The sequence below is a fragment of the Gymnoscopelus braueri genome, assembly GCF_963280865.1.
Source record: "Gymnoscopelus braueri genome assembly, chromosome: 17".
Taxonomy (NCBI): Eukaryota; Metazoa; Chordata; class Actinopteri; order Myctophiformes; family Myctophidae; genus Gymnoscopelus; species Gymnoscopelus braueri.
In genome coordinates, this window is record NC_137617.1 from 38,364,752 (window position 1) to 38,382,871 (window position 18,120).

General features: G+C 40.2%; 1 protein-coding gene across 1 annotated transcript in view; it reads right to left on the reverse strand.

Annotated features, from left to right (window-relative positions):
* The window catches only part of LOC308105131 (serotransferrin-like), a gene marked incomplete at its 5' end in the record, with an annotated part of 47,188 nt that overhangs the window by 18,005 nt on the left and 11,063 nt on the right, over positions 1–18,120 (reverse strand). The window contains 11 exons of the mRNA XM_080455764.1: positions 6,650–6,950; positions 7,855–8,038; positions 8,149–8,333; positions 8,662–8,729; positions 9,192–9,333; positions 10,137–10,301; positions 11,073–11,096; positions 13,776–13,872; positions 15,346–15,512; positions 16,111–16,255; positions 17,447–17,616. Of these exons, the coding sequence (XP_080311890.1) occupies positions 6,904–6,950; positions 7,855–8,038; positions 8,149–8,333; positions 8,662–8,729; positions 9,192–9,333; positions 10,137–10,301; positions 11,073–11,096; positions 13,776–13,872; positions 15,346–15,512; positions 16,111–16,255; positions 17,447–17,616 (1,394 nt within the window). The 3' untranslated portion in view covers positions 6,650–6,903. The remainder of the gene's footprint in view (positions 1–6,649; positions 6,951–7,854; positions 8,039–8,148; positions 8,334–8,661; positions 8,730–9,191; positions 9,334–10,136; positions 10,302–11,072; positions 11,097–13,775; positions 13,873–15,345; positions 15,513–16,110; positions 16,256–17,446; positions 17,617–18,120) is intronic.

The window sequence follows — 18,120 nt, forward strand, 5'->3', positions numbered from 1 at the left end:
TGCATTTTTATGGCGCTTTTCTAAGTACTCAAACATACTATACTATACAAACTTAAGGTAACCTCTCCTCTCACACACTAAATATATGAATGTGTGTGTGTGTGTCCACAGACAGACAGACAGACTGGAATGGTGGCATTCAATTTGAAGTGAAACATACATTACCATGTCAAAGCCAACATGTGGCTGTCTGAAGTTTCTGTTGGCTAATGTGTGGCTATTGTTCTCAGGTTTCAGCTACAGATCAATTTGAGGAGTTCTCATGACTGTTTGGGGCCCCATGTTGGATTTTTTTAGGGGCCTCTGATGGAATGGAAAGCTGTTTATTTATATATATTTTTTGATGATAATTTTAGGAGATCTCATGGGGCCCCCTGATTGTTTGGGGCCCCATGTTGGATTTTTTAAGGGCCTCGAATGGATTTGAAAGCGGTTTATTTCTATTTATATATATATATATATAAAAAAATAAAAATAAAAATAAACTCATGGTGCCCCCTGCCTGTGTTGGGCCCCAGGCGGCCGCCGAACCGTGCCTACAGCAAAGCAAGGCCCTGCATATACACCTGACCTGTCTTGCCCTCATTGGTCTGTTGTCCAATCAGAGGCTAAGTAATATGCATGCATAGCAGGTGTTTATGTTTGTTTGATGAGACTTTGATTGTTGATTGTGATCACACCATGCAAACGCTGTGCCCTGAGCACCAGTTTTCTCCATGTTTAATATTGGTCTAATATCTCCTTTTATTCAGATATACTGGAATGTGTAGACTAATCTTTTTTTTTTATTGATTGATCTCTCTTCCCCCTTTCTTTTTTATGGACATAATGATGGAGCTAGCACAAAAACTAATTTCACAAACGGTTTTACACCTGTAAACATTGAATGTGACTATAAAGTTAATTCTAAGAATTATGCAGTAGCCTATACATGTGAAGATATGTGCTATTTTCCCTGAAGTGTTTTATATTATATTCTCATGACATGAATCTTGTGAATTATGTTTTCATTGTGTTCAATCACAAACAGTAACAAGTAAACAGTTATATAAGTGCAGGAGTCAAAAAGATTGAGATGGACATTTATGTTTCTCATATGGTTCATAGACATAGTGGTGTAGAAAGGGTCTTATTAACCTAACTGTAGTCCCTTTTCTTACTTTGTTTAATATACTGGTGCAGTGCAGAATGGGGCATAATGATAACTTGAAGAACAGCAATGTTGAAAGACATCATTCATCAAGGTATGCAGTATGCTATGCACCAAAAAAAAAGTTATAGACATTCCTATTAAAGGAGCATTTCACCCCTGGAAGAACTTGCAGTCACTCAATGTTAATAATATATGTATTAATTATCTATTATAATATAGTAGATAACAGTAGCAAAATTTCAAATTTGCACCCTATGGCCAGAAAAATATAGAAGTTTTGACTTTGACTGGATGACTGGGGTTTGGCTGCATTACTACAATGACCACAATGCTTTGGGGCACTGCCCTTCCTTGAGGGGAGGAGGCTGCGTGGGGGCGTGGTCTACATTGTAACTTTCCCCTCCCAGTTCTCACTACAACAACATCAACAAACACATACAGCACATTGGCCAGTGTTGCCATGTCTGCTTATTATAAGCGGCTGGTTTCTAAAATGTAGTTGATATTTGGGCTCGTTTCCAAATGTTTTGATTGTTGTTTAAACCAGTGGTTCTCAAACATGTTCATGTACTTTTCCACGGACCCTCATCTGTGCACTGCGCGCCAACATATTTGCCAGGGAGACCCTACCAAAAATGTGTTGTTAAAATGTTTAAAAAATATTCCACATTTTGCACTTTTTTCCCCTCAAGATTTTTTGGAAAATAGCAGATCTATACAAGCTCACACTGCGTCACATCGATACGCGTTGTGAGCTTGTAGATCGGCAATTTTCAAATAACCCATGCCTAGGTTTCAAGTGCTCTTGGCACAGGTATTTTCTTTTGGGCTTGTTTTCATATACCTGGTTGCTTATTTCTCTCACAAGATCTGGCAACAACACTGAATGCTGAAGAATGATGAATGTTACGTTACAACTTTTCCGACTTTTTTGTCTACCTTTGGATCACAAAACACGACATCAAAGCCATGTTCTTTCTTGGACCACGTGAAATCTGCCTCTGTTGAACCAGTACAGTTGGACCAGTAGGCCTACCCATTGCAAGTTTGCTATATCTACCCAGGATGTCAGTCCCATCATCACCGTGTCTTTGTTGCGCCAGCAAGGTGAAACTATAGTCTTGGCTGCTGTTGTATTGTGTTCTGTATTGATTTGATTGTATCTTATAGTAAACTAAATATATCATGTATAAATTAGCATAGTAACACTAAACGTGTGTGTCTGTGTGCGCGCACGCACGTGCATCAATTTTTGTTCCTACATTCCATCCCACCATGTAGACAGTCCGGTGCTGGTGACGTGACGTCCATCTTCTACTTGGGAGTCGGGACATCCATGGAGATGCAGCATAGTCAAGAATATAATAATAAAACAAAACGTTTCATACTCATGTCATGTGTGACTCCTTATCTCTGAGCATAATGTTTCACAGTCATTTCCAGTTATATTCTTTGGACTAAACTTATAGAAAACATGGGCATTACTTTAGAATGACATGCTAATGTTCAAATACTCTTGTCATACACAGCCTAATCGTTTTTTTCCTCTTTTTTCAAATGAGACCGTTTCATGCTTTCAATTGGTGTATATGGATAATATTAGATTTTACTATAGCCTATTGTATCTAAGACTAGTAAAGTTGAATCCAATGTGCTGGGGTCCCCAGAAAAATTATGATTACATGTAGAAGTAAAATACTAACAGAATGTACAAGAGTTTTTCACTATTATATCTGTAATGCTTACAGTCATGTAATTATGTACCATTCTGCCAAATGAAAGACCATCTCCTATCATGAAACAGTTCAAAAGAACCCTTATAGAATTGGGTGTAAATACATTTTGTCATTATAAATGCTTACACAATGTAGAATATACCAATGAGTAGAGCAAGCAGTGTGTAAATGTAACCGTTTTATTTAGAAAAAATATATATGGCTGTAGTGTCCCAGGTCTTCATCTGCAGTTCCTTCATTTTTGCAGGCTGATGACAACTTTCTGTCCTGTCGTTGGAAAGAACACATTAGATTAGATTTAGTTTACATGGATATCATCCGACGTGATACCTAATTTATTCTTAGTTGCATGCGCACCAAAAAAATCAGACCTACAAGCTCACAAAGTGTCGAGTCCGCGACGCGTTGTGAGCTTGTAGATCTGCTATTTTCGGGACCTGACGTCGTCATGTACTGAGTAGCTCTGAAACATGTCAGTCATGGAGGAGCTTCAACCTGGTGTTTGCACTTTCTACATGTACAGACCGTACATCTACATAAACGTTCATATTTCAAATATAAAGTGCTGACCTCATGCCACGGATGTTACAATTTGAATCAGGTGGGTCTAAGTACCAGTATCTTCCGTATTGTTTAATAAAAAGCATTTTAATCCAATCGGTGGCCATTTTCTCCTTATGCTTTCAATTACGCGACCCTATCGGTTGGGATGTATATTGCACTCTGATACAGTATCAGAGTGCAATATACATCCCAACCGTGATACATTATACATCTAAGAGAAAATGGCCACCATTCGGATTTAAATGTTTTTTTTATTGAAAAATACGGAAGATACGGGTACTTAGACCCATCCGATTCCAATTGTAACATCTGTGGCCACGGGGTAAGAACTTTATATTTGAAATATGAACGTTTATGTAGATGAAAGGGTTGTGAATGGAGAAAGTGCCAAAACCAGGTTGAAGTTCCGCCATGACAGTCATGTTCCCAAAAAAAGACATGGGTTTCCGTGGCTACAGGCAAGTCAACAATAACAAACGTTCCGTTCACGCCACGGCTCCACAAGCTAGTTTAGTCTACCCGAGGGATACAACATGAGATTATAGTGATAGTGGCAACTTTACAGCATGTTTACTTACTCGAGGGAGAAGCGTCCACCGTCCACGGTCCGTGTACATTCTGTCAGTTCCACTAGGAAACATCCCGACGGGTTGTTGCTCCTCACTGTCCGCATAGCTGCGTGTGGGTCCGGGTACTGAAGTATAACTCTGATATGTTTGCAGACGCCATGATAGTACATGTGAGGTAGCTAATGGGAGTGGTCGAGTGGGGAAAGAAGGTTGAACAATGTTACGGTGACACCTTCGGGGCCGGTCCTTTGAGCTATGGGGGTTGGTTTGGATTTGAACTACACCTGTAGTCACCTGCAGTCATGTAGTGCGGACATAATCTCTCAAGAACAGCTTCTGCACTGCGTTGGAATCTGTCGGGGAGGTTCGTCATAACGAGTGCGCATTCAGATCAGGAAGTAGGCCGCGCTTTACCCAATCACATGTAGTGGGCGGGATTCACATGTCCGTCGATCTTTCCCCCTCGAAACAAACCGAAACTAATTTAACAATAGCGTCCGCGGAGCAGACAAAACCACGGAAATATATTCACATTTTAACTTACTCTTTCATCATAGAAACAAGTGGGCTTATAACCAAAACGATCCATGTTCTCTGGGAGAAGTGGTGTTAGTGTTCCGTGTAGAAATATTGTTAGTGGGAATGAAAACATAGTCGCACCAACCGGAAGTGATGCGCTGAAGGCGCATCACAAACACCGGTTTCCTTGTGCTCTGGTGTTACGTTATCGTCCGCCCAGAGCCAACAGACATAGAACAAACAGCAGAGGGCGCTGTTTTTCATTTTCAGTTGGCGATGGGTTCCCAGATTGGTGCGGACATAAGGTGAGAAGCTGCGGAAAACTTAATTTGACGCTATGGGCAGCAAAATCGGCGAAGTTTCCCTTTAAGAGGTGTAACGATAGAATAATATCTTAGGAAAATGGAAGTGTTCCACAACAGATGCCTCCGACGAATATGACAGATCTTTTGGCTTAATAAAATCTCCAATAATGAACTGTACAAACAAACAGGGAGCCGGAGCATCACCAAGGATATTACACACAGACGCCTGAGATGGCTGAGGATGGAGCAGGACCACATCACAAAGGTCACCTTAAGATGGACACCACCAGGGAAAAGAAAACCTGGGAGGCCCAAAACCACCTGGCGCAGAACTGTGACACAAGAGCTGGAACAGATGAACCTGTCATGGGGAGAGGCGCAACATCCTGCCAGGGACCGAATGCAATGGAGAGCGCTCATTGAAGCCTTATGTCCCATAGGGGACGTAGAGGGGTAAGTAATATCAAACTGGGGGTCCTTGAAAGGAAAGCGTTTGAGAACCACTGGTTTGACCCCTTTAATCACCTCAGGTTATTAGGCTAATTTTATACTTCATACAACACGGTCATTCAACAAAGCATGGATTTTCCTTTAGAGTTCATATGTAGAAGTTGGAGTGGTGCACAAGGGACAGTATCATGGTCAGTATCATGTCAGTATCTGCTCAGTGTCAAAGTCAGTATCATGGTCAGTATCATGTCAGTATCATGTCAGTATCATGTCAGTATCAAAGTCAGTATCATGGTCAGTATCATGTCAGTATCATGTCAGTATCTGCTCAGTATCAAAGTCAGTATCATGGTCAGTATCATGTCAGTATCATGTCACTTGCACCCTTTGCGCTCCAAGCACTCTCGTTATGTAGAAGTTGGAGTAGTGCACAGCATGGTTGTATAGAAACAGAATGGAAGTTCCATATATATGGAACTTAATTTGTAATATTATTACAAATAGACAACGTGTGTATTTATATAAACCAATCAAACAAACAAACAAACTCACACTGGGGTCCAGTGCACTGTAGGTTGAGCTGGGTTTTTACTTTGTTTTTCTTCTGATTCTTCTTAGATCTCCACTAGTTTTTCTGCTGCCAGGAATGGAAGGTGCGTGTCATGCACTGCATGACCTCTCCAGATATTAACCGTCTAGGTGTTGGTGTGTTGTTGTGTAACCTTAGAAACTTTACAGGACGACGATTTATTTTTAATGAGCGGCCCCCACCAAATCTACTAATCTACCGGAACTACATCATATTTATCAGAACCGGACCATAACTCTGACCACGGGACTCGGGCAATCAATTAATACCTTTGCAACCACTACATTAATGGAAAGTATTTCCTACAGAAAATACTCAAAGAATCTGAACTAACCCTTTAAGTACAATTTTGAGGTACTTTTACTTTACTGGAGTTTTTCCAAATTTCTATACTTTTACTTCTACTCCACTACATCTCAGAAGCAAATATTGTACTTTTACTCCACTAAATCTTTTTAAAAACTTTAGTTACTAGTTACTTTGCAGATATAAATGATTACATTATAAAACAGACATTAACCACTTTAGCCCTATTTTGTACATAGGCTATTTGAAAATAGCCGATCTACAAGCTCACAGCGCGTCGCATCGCGATGCGTTGTGAGCTTTTAGATCTGCTATTTTCAAACATTTAGTACTAGTAGTTACTTTTGGTACTTTAAGTACATTTTGATACCAATACTTTTGTACTTTTTTTTTTAAGTAAATTTTGAATGCCGGACTTGTAACAGAGTACTTCTACATTGCAGTATTTATACTTTTACTTATTTTTTAACGCTTGAGTACTTTTTCCACCACTGAGTATCATGTCAGTATCATGGCATTTGCGCTCAAGCCCTCTTGATATAGTGCACAGCATGGTTGTATAGAAAAAGAATGGAAGTTCCATATATTTAAAATAGACAACAGGTGTATTTCTTTTAACCAATCATTAAAACAAACAAACAAACAAACACTGGGGTCCAGTGCAGGTAGTCAGGTTTTGTCTTTTTGTCTTCTGATTCTTCTGAGATCTGCTCTAGTTTTTCTGCTGGCAGGAATGGAAGGTGCATGACCTCTCCAGATCTAGTGGATAAGGAGAATGTTTTTAAAATAATAGTTAAAAAAGGAACGGTTTACAAGGTTTTCCACCTGACAGCAACAATGATGATGATGACGTACGGGAACCACTGCCCTAAACTACTAATGCAAACAGTGTGAGCTTCGGCCATCCGTAGTCAGTAGATTCTGGAACACCTTGAACCTACGCATTAGTTCTGCTCATTCTTTAGAGGTTTTTAAAATCTTTACACATTAATAATGTTTTTCTCCCTGGCCTTTAACCCATTAAGACCGGGAACGCATACAGTGTCATTTTAGATTTTTAGCTATAACCATTATTTTATACTTTTGGCTATTTAAAAAAAAAATCATGAACATTTGTGCAAATTTGAATATATATATTTTTAAAGCAAACTTTTTTAACTCAAATCTTTGCTTCTGGGGATTCTAATGTCTTCTAAATCCTAACAGTTTTTTTTTATAAAGAAATGATGCTGCTATAGTGGTTCTCAAACTTTTTCATGTCAAGGACCCCCAAAATGATATGTATTTGGCCGCAGACCCCCCCATCTCAAAATATGTTGTTCCAGGGACCCCCAGAAGCAAAGATTTGAGTTAAAAATGTATACATATTCAAAGAATTGCACACATTTTCTAAAACATGTTTTTAACCGTATTTTATACTTCGGCTATTCGAACATAGCCACACCATGTTGTGAGCTTTGAAAGATTGTGAAAAATGTGGAATACATTTTGCTTTAACGTTTAACAACACAAATCTTCTCTTATGGGGGTCCCTGGCACAACACATCTTTTCAGATGGGGGTCTGCGGCCAAATACAGAATGGGAATTAAAAGTCTATAAAATACGTGTAGTTAAAAAATGTAGTAATCTCTGGCATTTCTTCATCCATACTGTAATACCAACCTGATTCAGTGCCAGCACACTGCCTGAGGGAGTTCATGGCAGTCATGTAGTCAGGTCCCAGGAATCCCTCAAAGCTTGTACCAGTTGGTACCTCCTGGAGGCACTTGGTGCTGCTCTTGAAAAGAGCTCCTTCAGACCGGAACATTCTGAACGAGGCACCGGTGCCGTTGGTACCAAACTTGGCCTGAACAGAAACGACAAGGTTTGTTAGTCTTTTCTACATTTTCATACATTTTCAAAACATTTTAAAAAACAGCCGTTCCAAATGCAAACACCAGGTGTGCTACCACCAACCTGCTGGATGAGGAGCACGCGCACCACATCTTCACGCGTTTCTGGACGGGTCACCACAGCGTGAGCGGGGACCTTGGCCAGGTTGCATGAGGCGTGGTCAGAGATGCGGACGGCTGTGTCGCTCCCAGGACAGATCAGCCTGTAGTCTTCAGACGAGATATTCTGAGCCCATGTGGGACCGTTGCCTTGAGAAGAGAAATGTTTTTTAGAGGAAACTCAAGGTACAGTACATCATAGGTTAGGTCACATGAAATAATTCAGTTCAATCTCTGGAGGGGCAAAGAGAATGATAATAATAATGTATTTATTTATTTACGTATTTATGTTTATTGTGCCAGTTTAACCATGTTCAACCTGACCTTCCCTATTATTGCGCATGTCATTATTGTTGAAAAGAATAAAACATTCGAAATAAAACACATATTTTCAAACTTTTCAAAAAGATTACATATGCAGATATAGCAGATACGTTTGGGAGAAGCCCTGCATGAGGAGAATGTGGGGAGTACTTACCATCACTGAGTCCTCGGACAGTGGTGTGTTTGATGAAGGCAACATCTCCAGCACCCTCAGCAAGACATCTATGGCATTAACAATAGAAAGAGTACAATATATTTAAGCTCTATTATGATGGGGTTTTTTTGTCCAATCTGTATGGTTAATACAATTCAACTTATTCAATTGGGGTGGTTGTATTTGGTCTCCCGGCTCCTCTATTGACACATGATCCTGTGTCTAGGTTGGACACAACCTTTGACACAATCCTGTTTCTGGTTTGACACAAAGGTCAAAATTCAATTTCTCCCCTGAGCAAGCAGGTAGGCACTATTAGCTCAGTGGTAATACAAAAAATCAGCACAGTTATAGCTAAAAGTGGAAGAGCGATTGATGGATGGATGTCAGTCATGTTATCACCGGTTGTAATTCTTTTGTTTTGTGCTGACGTAAGCAAATGGTGAATTTTGTTTTGTTTTTACAGGAAGAAAGGGTAACAAAAAAACATTATACTTTATACAGGTCAAAACTGCCCTGGCGCCCCCTACCTGAAAGCCCCGTCATAGCCGTAGTAGCGCTCTTCAGGGCTGGCTAGGCATTTTCCATGTCCCATATCATTACCAATACACTGCTGACACAGGTGAGAGTCTTCAGGAGATCCAGGAGCACAGCCGCTACTGAAGAACTCAGCTTAAGAGAAGAGAAGACACTCAGTCTGTGGCCGAGAGATCAATCACTGTCTCACAATTTAACACTTTAAAAGGAAAGCTCTAGCACACTCATTGAAAGTAAAGCGTACAGTTTGTATTCAGACATTCAGATAAGCATTTGTCATGAATCAGTCTCTAGTGGTCCTGTAAACAAAAACAACATGACATGACCACATGAATACAGGTAACTTATTAACAGCATCTCAGGCTAACCTTAAACATAAGAGTTTAATTAATTAAGTAATTAATTGAGTAAGCAAGTAACACATTAATTTAAAGATAGGGTAAGTGATGTTTTTTGGTAAATAAAAGGTTAAAGTACTATATTCTTGTAGTAATCATTACCAGAGAGTATATTCAGTAACAGGGGTCTCCCTGTCTGTCCAGCTCTTTAATAAACAGACATACACAAATACATTGTCAGGTAGGTGTCAAAATTTCGGTCAATGTGGATAGAGTACCCATTTATCAGCTTCATTTTTATCGTGTTCCAGTTCCAATTTTGTCTGCTCATATCTTTGTGTCATCACATCCAATTTCACTTGTTTAATCTGTATCCTGAATTTCCTGTTTAATAAAGGAGACTCCTGTTACTGAAAAAACACTCTATAGCAATGAGTACTGTAGCACTGTCTATAGCACTGTGTCAGAAAGTAGCTTTCCACAAGGCCACTAAGCTATACAACTTGCAGTCATCTTTTAATTGTGCACTAAAATGAGAGAGAGAGAGAGAGAGAGAGAGAGAGCAAGAGCATGTAGGTGACAATTCCACAACATGCTTACTGAAGTTACAGTTGCCAACGTGTTGATGGATGTGGCCCATGGGGATGTTCCAGCCGGCAGTTTTGCCACGGCCAGTGTGGCAGGACCTCTTGCCCTCCAGGTTGGCCCAGGTCACCCCAGACGTACCCTTCACCACGGCTACGGCGTAGTAAGAGGAGGCTGATGCTGTGGGTGAAGGATTAGACAGACTAATGATAGCCAAAGAAACATGTGGTGCAAAATGTTGATAGTTATTACAGACTGGACATTGTGACCTAAAGGTCACAGCTAGCTAGAGGAAAGGCCATGAGGTCACCAGTGGTGGAAAAAGTACTCAAATGTTTTACGTAAAAGTGTCAATGTAGCAATGTAGAAGTACTCGGATACAAGTAAAAGTCCAGAATTAAAAATGTGCTTGAGTAAAAGTACAAAAGTAATGGTATCAAAATGTACTTAAAGTACCACAAGTAAAAGTACTAAAATATTTGAAAATAGCAGATCTACATGCTCACAACGTATCGCGATGTGACGCGTTGTGAGCTTGTAGATCGGCTATTTTCAAATAGCCTAGGTATACAATAGGGCTAAAGTGGTTAATGTATGTTTTATAATGCAATAATGTATATCTGCAAAGTAACTAGTAACTAAAGTTTTCAAATAATTGTAGTGGAGTAAAAGTACAATATTTGCCTCTGAGATGTAGTGGAGTAAAAGTAAAAGTATAGACAATTGGAAATACTCCAGTAAAGTAAAAGCACCTCCAAATGGCACTTAAGTACAGTACTTGAGTAAATGTACTTAGTTACTTTACACCTCTGGAGGTCACCAAAGTCAGTTGGGTTCATCCTCCTTATATATTTTTCGGGATGGACTGACGTTAGCAGCTTCACTACAAAATAAGTAAATAAATAAATAAATAAAGTAGTAGTACAGACAGGTGTACACTACAGTACTTACTACCATTCTGGTCACTGCATCGTCCTGTCAGGAGGGCCAGAGATGTAAACAATATTAGTGTTGACATAGAAGACATAGAAGAGAATCATATTAGTTATACACAGTACAGTATACAGTATGTGCGCAAGTGGAAATGTCACACTGGTTTCCCTGGACTTCAGTTTCACCTTTAACAGCCATCATCATACAAACCCCAATCTGGGAACCCATAGTGGAAAAAAAAGGAAAAAAACAGCGCCCTCTGCTGTTTTTTTCCCCCTTTCTGTAGAGCTCTGAATCTGTTTTGAGAGATCACACAAACCGTGTGATCATCAGACAAACTGTCACTGTCAGATTTGGATCTTTGTGCAACCGGGAACTGGATGTTTTGACTAAAAAGGCCAATCCGTGAAGCTGATGGAGTTTTTAAACTGAATATTTTACAGTGACTTTGGATACATTTTCCGACTTGGATCAATGCATGAATGATACCAACGTAGTATACTTTAAGTTCTTATTCATAGATCGGTATCACAATGAAAACTCCTATTCAAGGTTTTAAGCCATTTTGGGCGGGAACCCCTATTTGTAACTATACCTTTCAGGAAGGGAACCCCTTTTGGGAAAACTTAGGTCAGGATTTAGATGGTGTTTTTTTAATCGGCTTCATGTCTAAATGGGTTAAAGGAAAAATACAATTTATTTTTTGTATTAATGTATTATGATTAAAATCGTAGTATTTTGCCAATGATTTGGGGTCCCAAATCATTACCCTCATGGCCCACCAGTGGGCCCTGGCTCACAGGTTGGGAACAGCAAGGTTTTTCAAAGTGGGTGCAGTGCCAGTGACACCCTATAGGGTGCCATGACGCAAGTCCAGGGGTGCCGTAGAATACTTTGACCATATTTGGAATTCATTAACATCACTTCAGTTTAACCACTTAGACCCTCAGTACATGCACTGTGCTTGGTGCGTTCTTTTTCTATATCTCACCCAAATCTCTTTGGCAAAGATAGTGTTGTATATTTCATAACATAACATACAAATCTAAAGCCATATGTTCACTTCACAAGTACAGACAGGAGAGTGCATTCAGAGAGGTGACTGTTGGCTCTGACCTGGGTGGGGGGTACAATTAGCATTCTCTTTGTTTTACCTGGGAGACAGAAGGTCTAGGTCTGTGTCTCCATCCCCCTTTCCTCGCTCATACAGTTGCAAATGTATTGGGCCAGGGGGTGGGGTCCCACCTTTCAAGGCTGACACACCCACACATGTACCTCCTCTTTTCCTAAATGTGACTACTGCTATAAAGATTGTACTAAAATGTAAGCTTAGTGTGTGTGTCACTCAGAGGCAGAGGGGCCGATGGGGGGAGCTGAGGCTCCATAGGAAAGCTGTTTGTACTCTGTTTGTGCTATGAAATAAATCGGAAGCTATGAAATAAATCGGAAGCAAGTAACCTCACTGACTGGAGTGATGCCTCAATCCATTCTTCAACCATTCATACACATCTCTGGAACATCAAACTAACTACAATAGAGCATCGCAGTTCCCGCCCACTTCCTGGTTTTTCCTGGTGCCGGAAGGAAAAACTCAATGCATTTTTCCCATTGACATTTGCAAAAATATTTATATCTATTAATTTAAGCCTCGAATCAAGCCATCATGACATGACATGAATCATGACCATAAAACATTTTTTTCTGTGATTTTTTTTTATTTTATATTTAATTGTATGATATACTATATTTAATAAATACCCTTTGTTTTGCCGTTTTCAAAAAAAAGAATCACAGAATCAAACGTTTTATGGTCATGATTCATGTCATGTCATGATGGCTTGATTCGAGGCTTAAATTAATAGATATAAATATTTTTGGAAATGTCAATGGGACAAATGCATTGAGTATTTTGCGGTGGAACCCGGAAGGGGCGGGAACTGCGATGCTCTATAGGGCGTTGTTGGCAACTAAAAGTGCAGTAGAACCTTTACCAAATATAGTGAAGTCTGTGGCTTCAGATACCACAATAGCACAATGCATCGCAGAAAGGCAGTCTATGCACAATGCATTGCGTTGCATTGTGAGCTTGTAGATCGGCTATTTTTGGTGAAGGTTGCCCCCAGAATAGGGTTCAAGTCGTTAAAAGTATAGTTAATTTCAATCTGTCCAATGGAAACGGATATTCTATATATGTTTCCTTGTCACATACCGTATGATTTACATATTTATGTACCATAATATGACATATAAGGTGCCATACAGTAACAATGTAATTCAGGGGTGCCGTGGGTGAAAAAGTTATTTACAGGGGTGTCCTGAACCAAAAAAAGTTTGAGAAGCACTGTTCTACAGTACATAATGTTTTACCTGCATCATACTGCTCCACCATAAATGGTAAATGGTGCATTTATATAGCGCTTTTATCTAAAGCGCTTTACATAGATTACATTCACCCATCCACTCACACATTCATACACAGATGGCGGAGGAAACCATGCAAGGCACCAACCTGCTCATCGGGAGCAGTTAGGGGTTCAGCGTCTTGCTCAAGGACACTTCGACACAAACTCTGGGGGAGCCCCCCAGCCCGGGATCGAACTGGGAACCTTGCGGTTTCCAGTTCACTCTACCCGGCCACTCTACCCCTGAGCCTCTGCCGCCACCATGGCAAGGATAAGACAGTATACTGCTCCACCATGGAGCGATAAGATAGTGTTTTACCTGCATCATACTGCTCCACCATGGCAGGGATAAGACCACACTTTCCAGCTGTGTAGACATGTCCTCCGTCCAGGGCCATGGCATCTGCCTCGTTCCTCTGGGAAGCAGACAGGAGAATGCTTTCGTTTTTTGGGGGGGTTTAGTTTAGTTTATTTCGGTCAATTATGTAGCTAGCAACATAAAGTTTAGATTTTATAGGCAATACAATTTCTTCTTTTTTTAAATAACCACATTTCTGACCGAAAAGGTAAAAAAACGAAAAACAAAGAAGCTAAAGTAAAGCAGTCAAAATGGGAAGGAAAAGAAGAAACAAAGTACAAGGACAAGACACTTTACATGTACACGTTTGCTGTACTGTACAATTATGTATAAACATGTTATAATAAATAAGTTGTTCATGCAGAAGGCACATTCCTTTAGTTTTTTTTTTATAATCATCTATCATCTATTTTTTAAGATTTTTTAATGAGCTGCACAATTTCACATCCTTATCAGTCAAATGATTCTTAGGTAGGTGTTACAAAGGACGGCGATGTCCGGCACTACGCCGTATATGGACACATAGCGGTAGCGTGACGTCGCCTCACGTCATATCTTACTTATAAATATCGCGACTCCCAGACAGGACAGCGTCGGCAGTCATAAGTAGCCATAGCAATAATAGTAATAATACCTATATAAATATCAGGCCTTTTCACCATATCAAGGTGTGTGATTAAGGACCCATATCCGGGCCTCCCGTCAAGCACTTGTGGCGGTCAATAGAACGTAACCAGCCTATAAGAAATACAGTCCTTTAGAAGTAGTAGCAGAAACCTCTGTTACATCCGGCTCGGTTGGTTGGTTGGATTTGAAATCCATGCCACTGCTTTTGATCAACCAATACATAGGACCACAATGAAAGTCCCCAGGACTTTTTTGTGTTATCCTTTTAGCCTTAATGTCTTACTGTCAGTGGTGGAAAGTAACTAAGTACATTTACTTAAGTACTGTACTTAAGTACAATTTTGAGGTATTTGTACTTTACTTGAGTATTTCCAATTTCCCATACTTTTACTTCACTACATCTCAGAGGCAAACATTGTACTTTGACTCCACTACAATTATTTGAAAACTTTAGTTACTAGTTACCTTTCAGATATAAATTATGATATTATGAAACATACATTAACCACTTTGGCCCTATTTTATACCTAGGCTATTTGAAAATAGCCGATCTACAAGCTCACAACGCGTCGCATCGCGCCGCGTTGTGAGCTTGTAGATCTTGTAGATCTGCTATTTTCATTTTCATATTTTCAACATTTTTGTACTTTTACTTTTGGTACTTTAAGTACATTTTGATGCCAATACTTGCCAGTACTTTTACTCAAGTACATTTTGAATTCCGGACTTTTACTTGTAACAGAGTACTTCTACATTGCAGTATTGGTGCTAAGTAAAACATTTGAGTACTTTTACTGTACCACTGCTTACTGTACCACGTGTTGTTCACATTTCTGACTAACAAAGCATTCAATCAATAACAACAATAACATTTGAAAAAAACACCAAGCTTGTAAGTGTTTACCAGTATCTTCTTCACACAGCCGTCCACCGTGGAGGCGCTCTGACAGTTAATATAGGTGAGGCCATGCACCAGGTCGCTGGCGCTCCACAGGTTACATGTGTCAGTCTGATCCTGGCCCACAGCACACCACCTGATGGCACCACGTGTTGCAGCCACAGCGGTTGACTCTGGATAGTGAAGAAAAAAAGGAAACGATCAAATAATTTGTCGCTGTCTGTCAGGCAGAACCTCTTATCTCCATATTATAATGGCCCTACTTGATCATACTACAGCGTCACACAAATAAAGTATCAAAAGTAGCCGATCTACAAGCTTGAAACGTGGCGCGAAGCGACGCGTTTTGTAGGCTCACACATGTAGGCTCACACATGTAGGCTCACACTCACACACAAGCATGCATGCGCACGCACACACACACACACACGCACACGCACACGCACACGCACACACACACACACACACACACACACACACACAGACACACACGCGTGAAAACTTTATCGCTGGCTCGGTCTTCGGCCTGGCATAGATGATCATACAAGTTTCTGCGTGCGTGGGTGCGTGCGTGCGTGTGTGTGTTATTGGTTTACTTATGTATTACTTTATTATTAGATTACTATTTTTATACATTTGATGTATTATGTGTATTATGATGTATTATGATGTATTATCTTGCGTCCTTGCTTAGTGTAAATCTGCTAAATGCCTAAACTGTAAACTGTGTGTGTGCGCGCGCGTGGGTGCGTGTGTGTAAGGTATTCTTACCTTTGTTCAGGGAACGGATGATGCTCATGTACTCGGCGCCCAGATACACGAAGGCATCAGTGTCAGTTGGCAGCTGCACCAGGCTCTGTGTGGAGTCCTTGAACATCAGGTTCTTGACTGAGGAGGAGGAGAACAGGTCGAACACCTGCAAGGCACAGAACAACTCAATAGTTATTTCATAGATTCAAACTAGTCAAACAGGGAACAGGGAGAGAGAGACAGGGAGTGACACGCAGCAAAGGCTGCTGGGTTCGGGGATCGAACCTGAGAGTCAAAATAATATTTTGCGATATTTTAAAAAAAAGATCACACCCAGTGTGAAGAGAGTGGTGCCTTTCATGAGTTCATTTCATTAGTTACTTTTTACAGACTTTGATGACTTCAAAGTATTTTTACTCATTTTAAGTACTTTAAAATGTTTTTACAGATTTTTATGTGTTTTTACTCATTTTAACATCTTTTAAGTATTTTTACTAATTTTAAGTATTTTTACTCATTTTAAGTATTTTTAGTCAGTTTAGGAACTTTAAAGTATCTTTACTAATATTTAAGTATTTTTACTCATTTTAAGTATTTTTACTCATTTTAAGTATTTTTACTCATTTTAAGTATTTTTACTCATTTTAAGTATTTTTACTCAAAAGTGTGTGTGTGTGTGTGTGTGTGTGTGTGTGTGTGTGTGTGTATATAATTAGTGTAACTGGTTGCATCTTTGTGTTGCAATCAGCCGCAGCTGTTGAGGCTGTGCTCAAACATACAGAGAGGCCGTGCTCATACGGACGGACGGACGGACACACAGACAAAGTCACTCCTTGGAGTGGCTAGCACCACTCAAAAACACTTAAGATTTTTGAAAAAGAGAATTTGTTTTTGAAGAAACACAAAAACAAAAACTGAAAATTATGGATAATAAGGCCTTGCCCAAATTAGACATTATGCAGGCAAATCTACAAGCAGTCTTATTCTGCAATATCTGCATCAAGTAACACAGCGATTCCCAACATGTGGGCCGGGGCCCACTGGTGGGCAGTGAGGATATTGCAAGTGGGCCCCCACATAAAAATATTTTTTTACAATATGTAAAAAAAAAAAATGGCATTTTTCCTTTAAAACCATGAGTTTTCATTGTGATACCGATAAATAGGAACTTAAAATATACTATGTTATTATTCCATTGAGCCTAGCCGGAGCACAATAGATAGTTAGATACAGTATGGGGCAGACGTTAATTTACGAGAAAAAAAAAACACACACACAAAATGTTGAAATATGGAGATAAGAGGTTTCTGCCCGACAGCAACGATATTTATATGTGTGTGTGCCAGCTGTGTCTTACGGTGGCAGCTGAGGTGAGTTTAGTGAAGATGAGGGCGGCCAGCTCCGGCTCGTCCGGGCGGGTGACCACAGCGTGGGCTGGCACCTTGGCCAGATGACAGCTCTTGTAGCTGTCGATGCTGGCTCTGCTGCCGTCCTTACACAGCAACTCATAGCTGTCCTTCACTTCGTCTGCGCGCACACACACACACACACACACACACACACACACACACACGCACACACACACACACACACACACACACACACACACACACACACACACACACACACACACACACACACACACACACACACACACACACACACACACACGTCAATCAAGCGTCAATCCATAACATTAGGGGGAAATAAAACCTCCTTTTGATGAACACGCTTGATTCTGGATCATTTGGAGGGGCTTAATTGCACATCCCCGGGAGGCCAGTGAGGAGCCAGTTACAGTAGTCAAGGTTTGATATGAGTGATGTCTAGATAAGGAGCTGGGCTGACTCCTGGGTGAGGAAGGGTCTGATCCTTCGAATGTTATAGAGTGTAAACCCTGGTAGGACAGGAAAGTTACAGATTGCAGCTTTAAATACATAATATTGTAGCCCGACCCACTAGACTACTTGACTAGTACAGCCTTGTGTATATAAATCAATATTAACACAGCCGTTATTTCATATCAGTGTA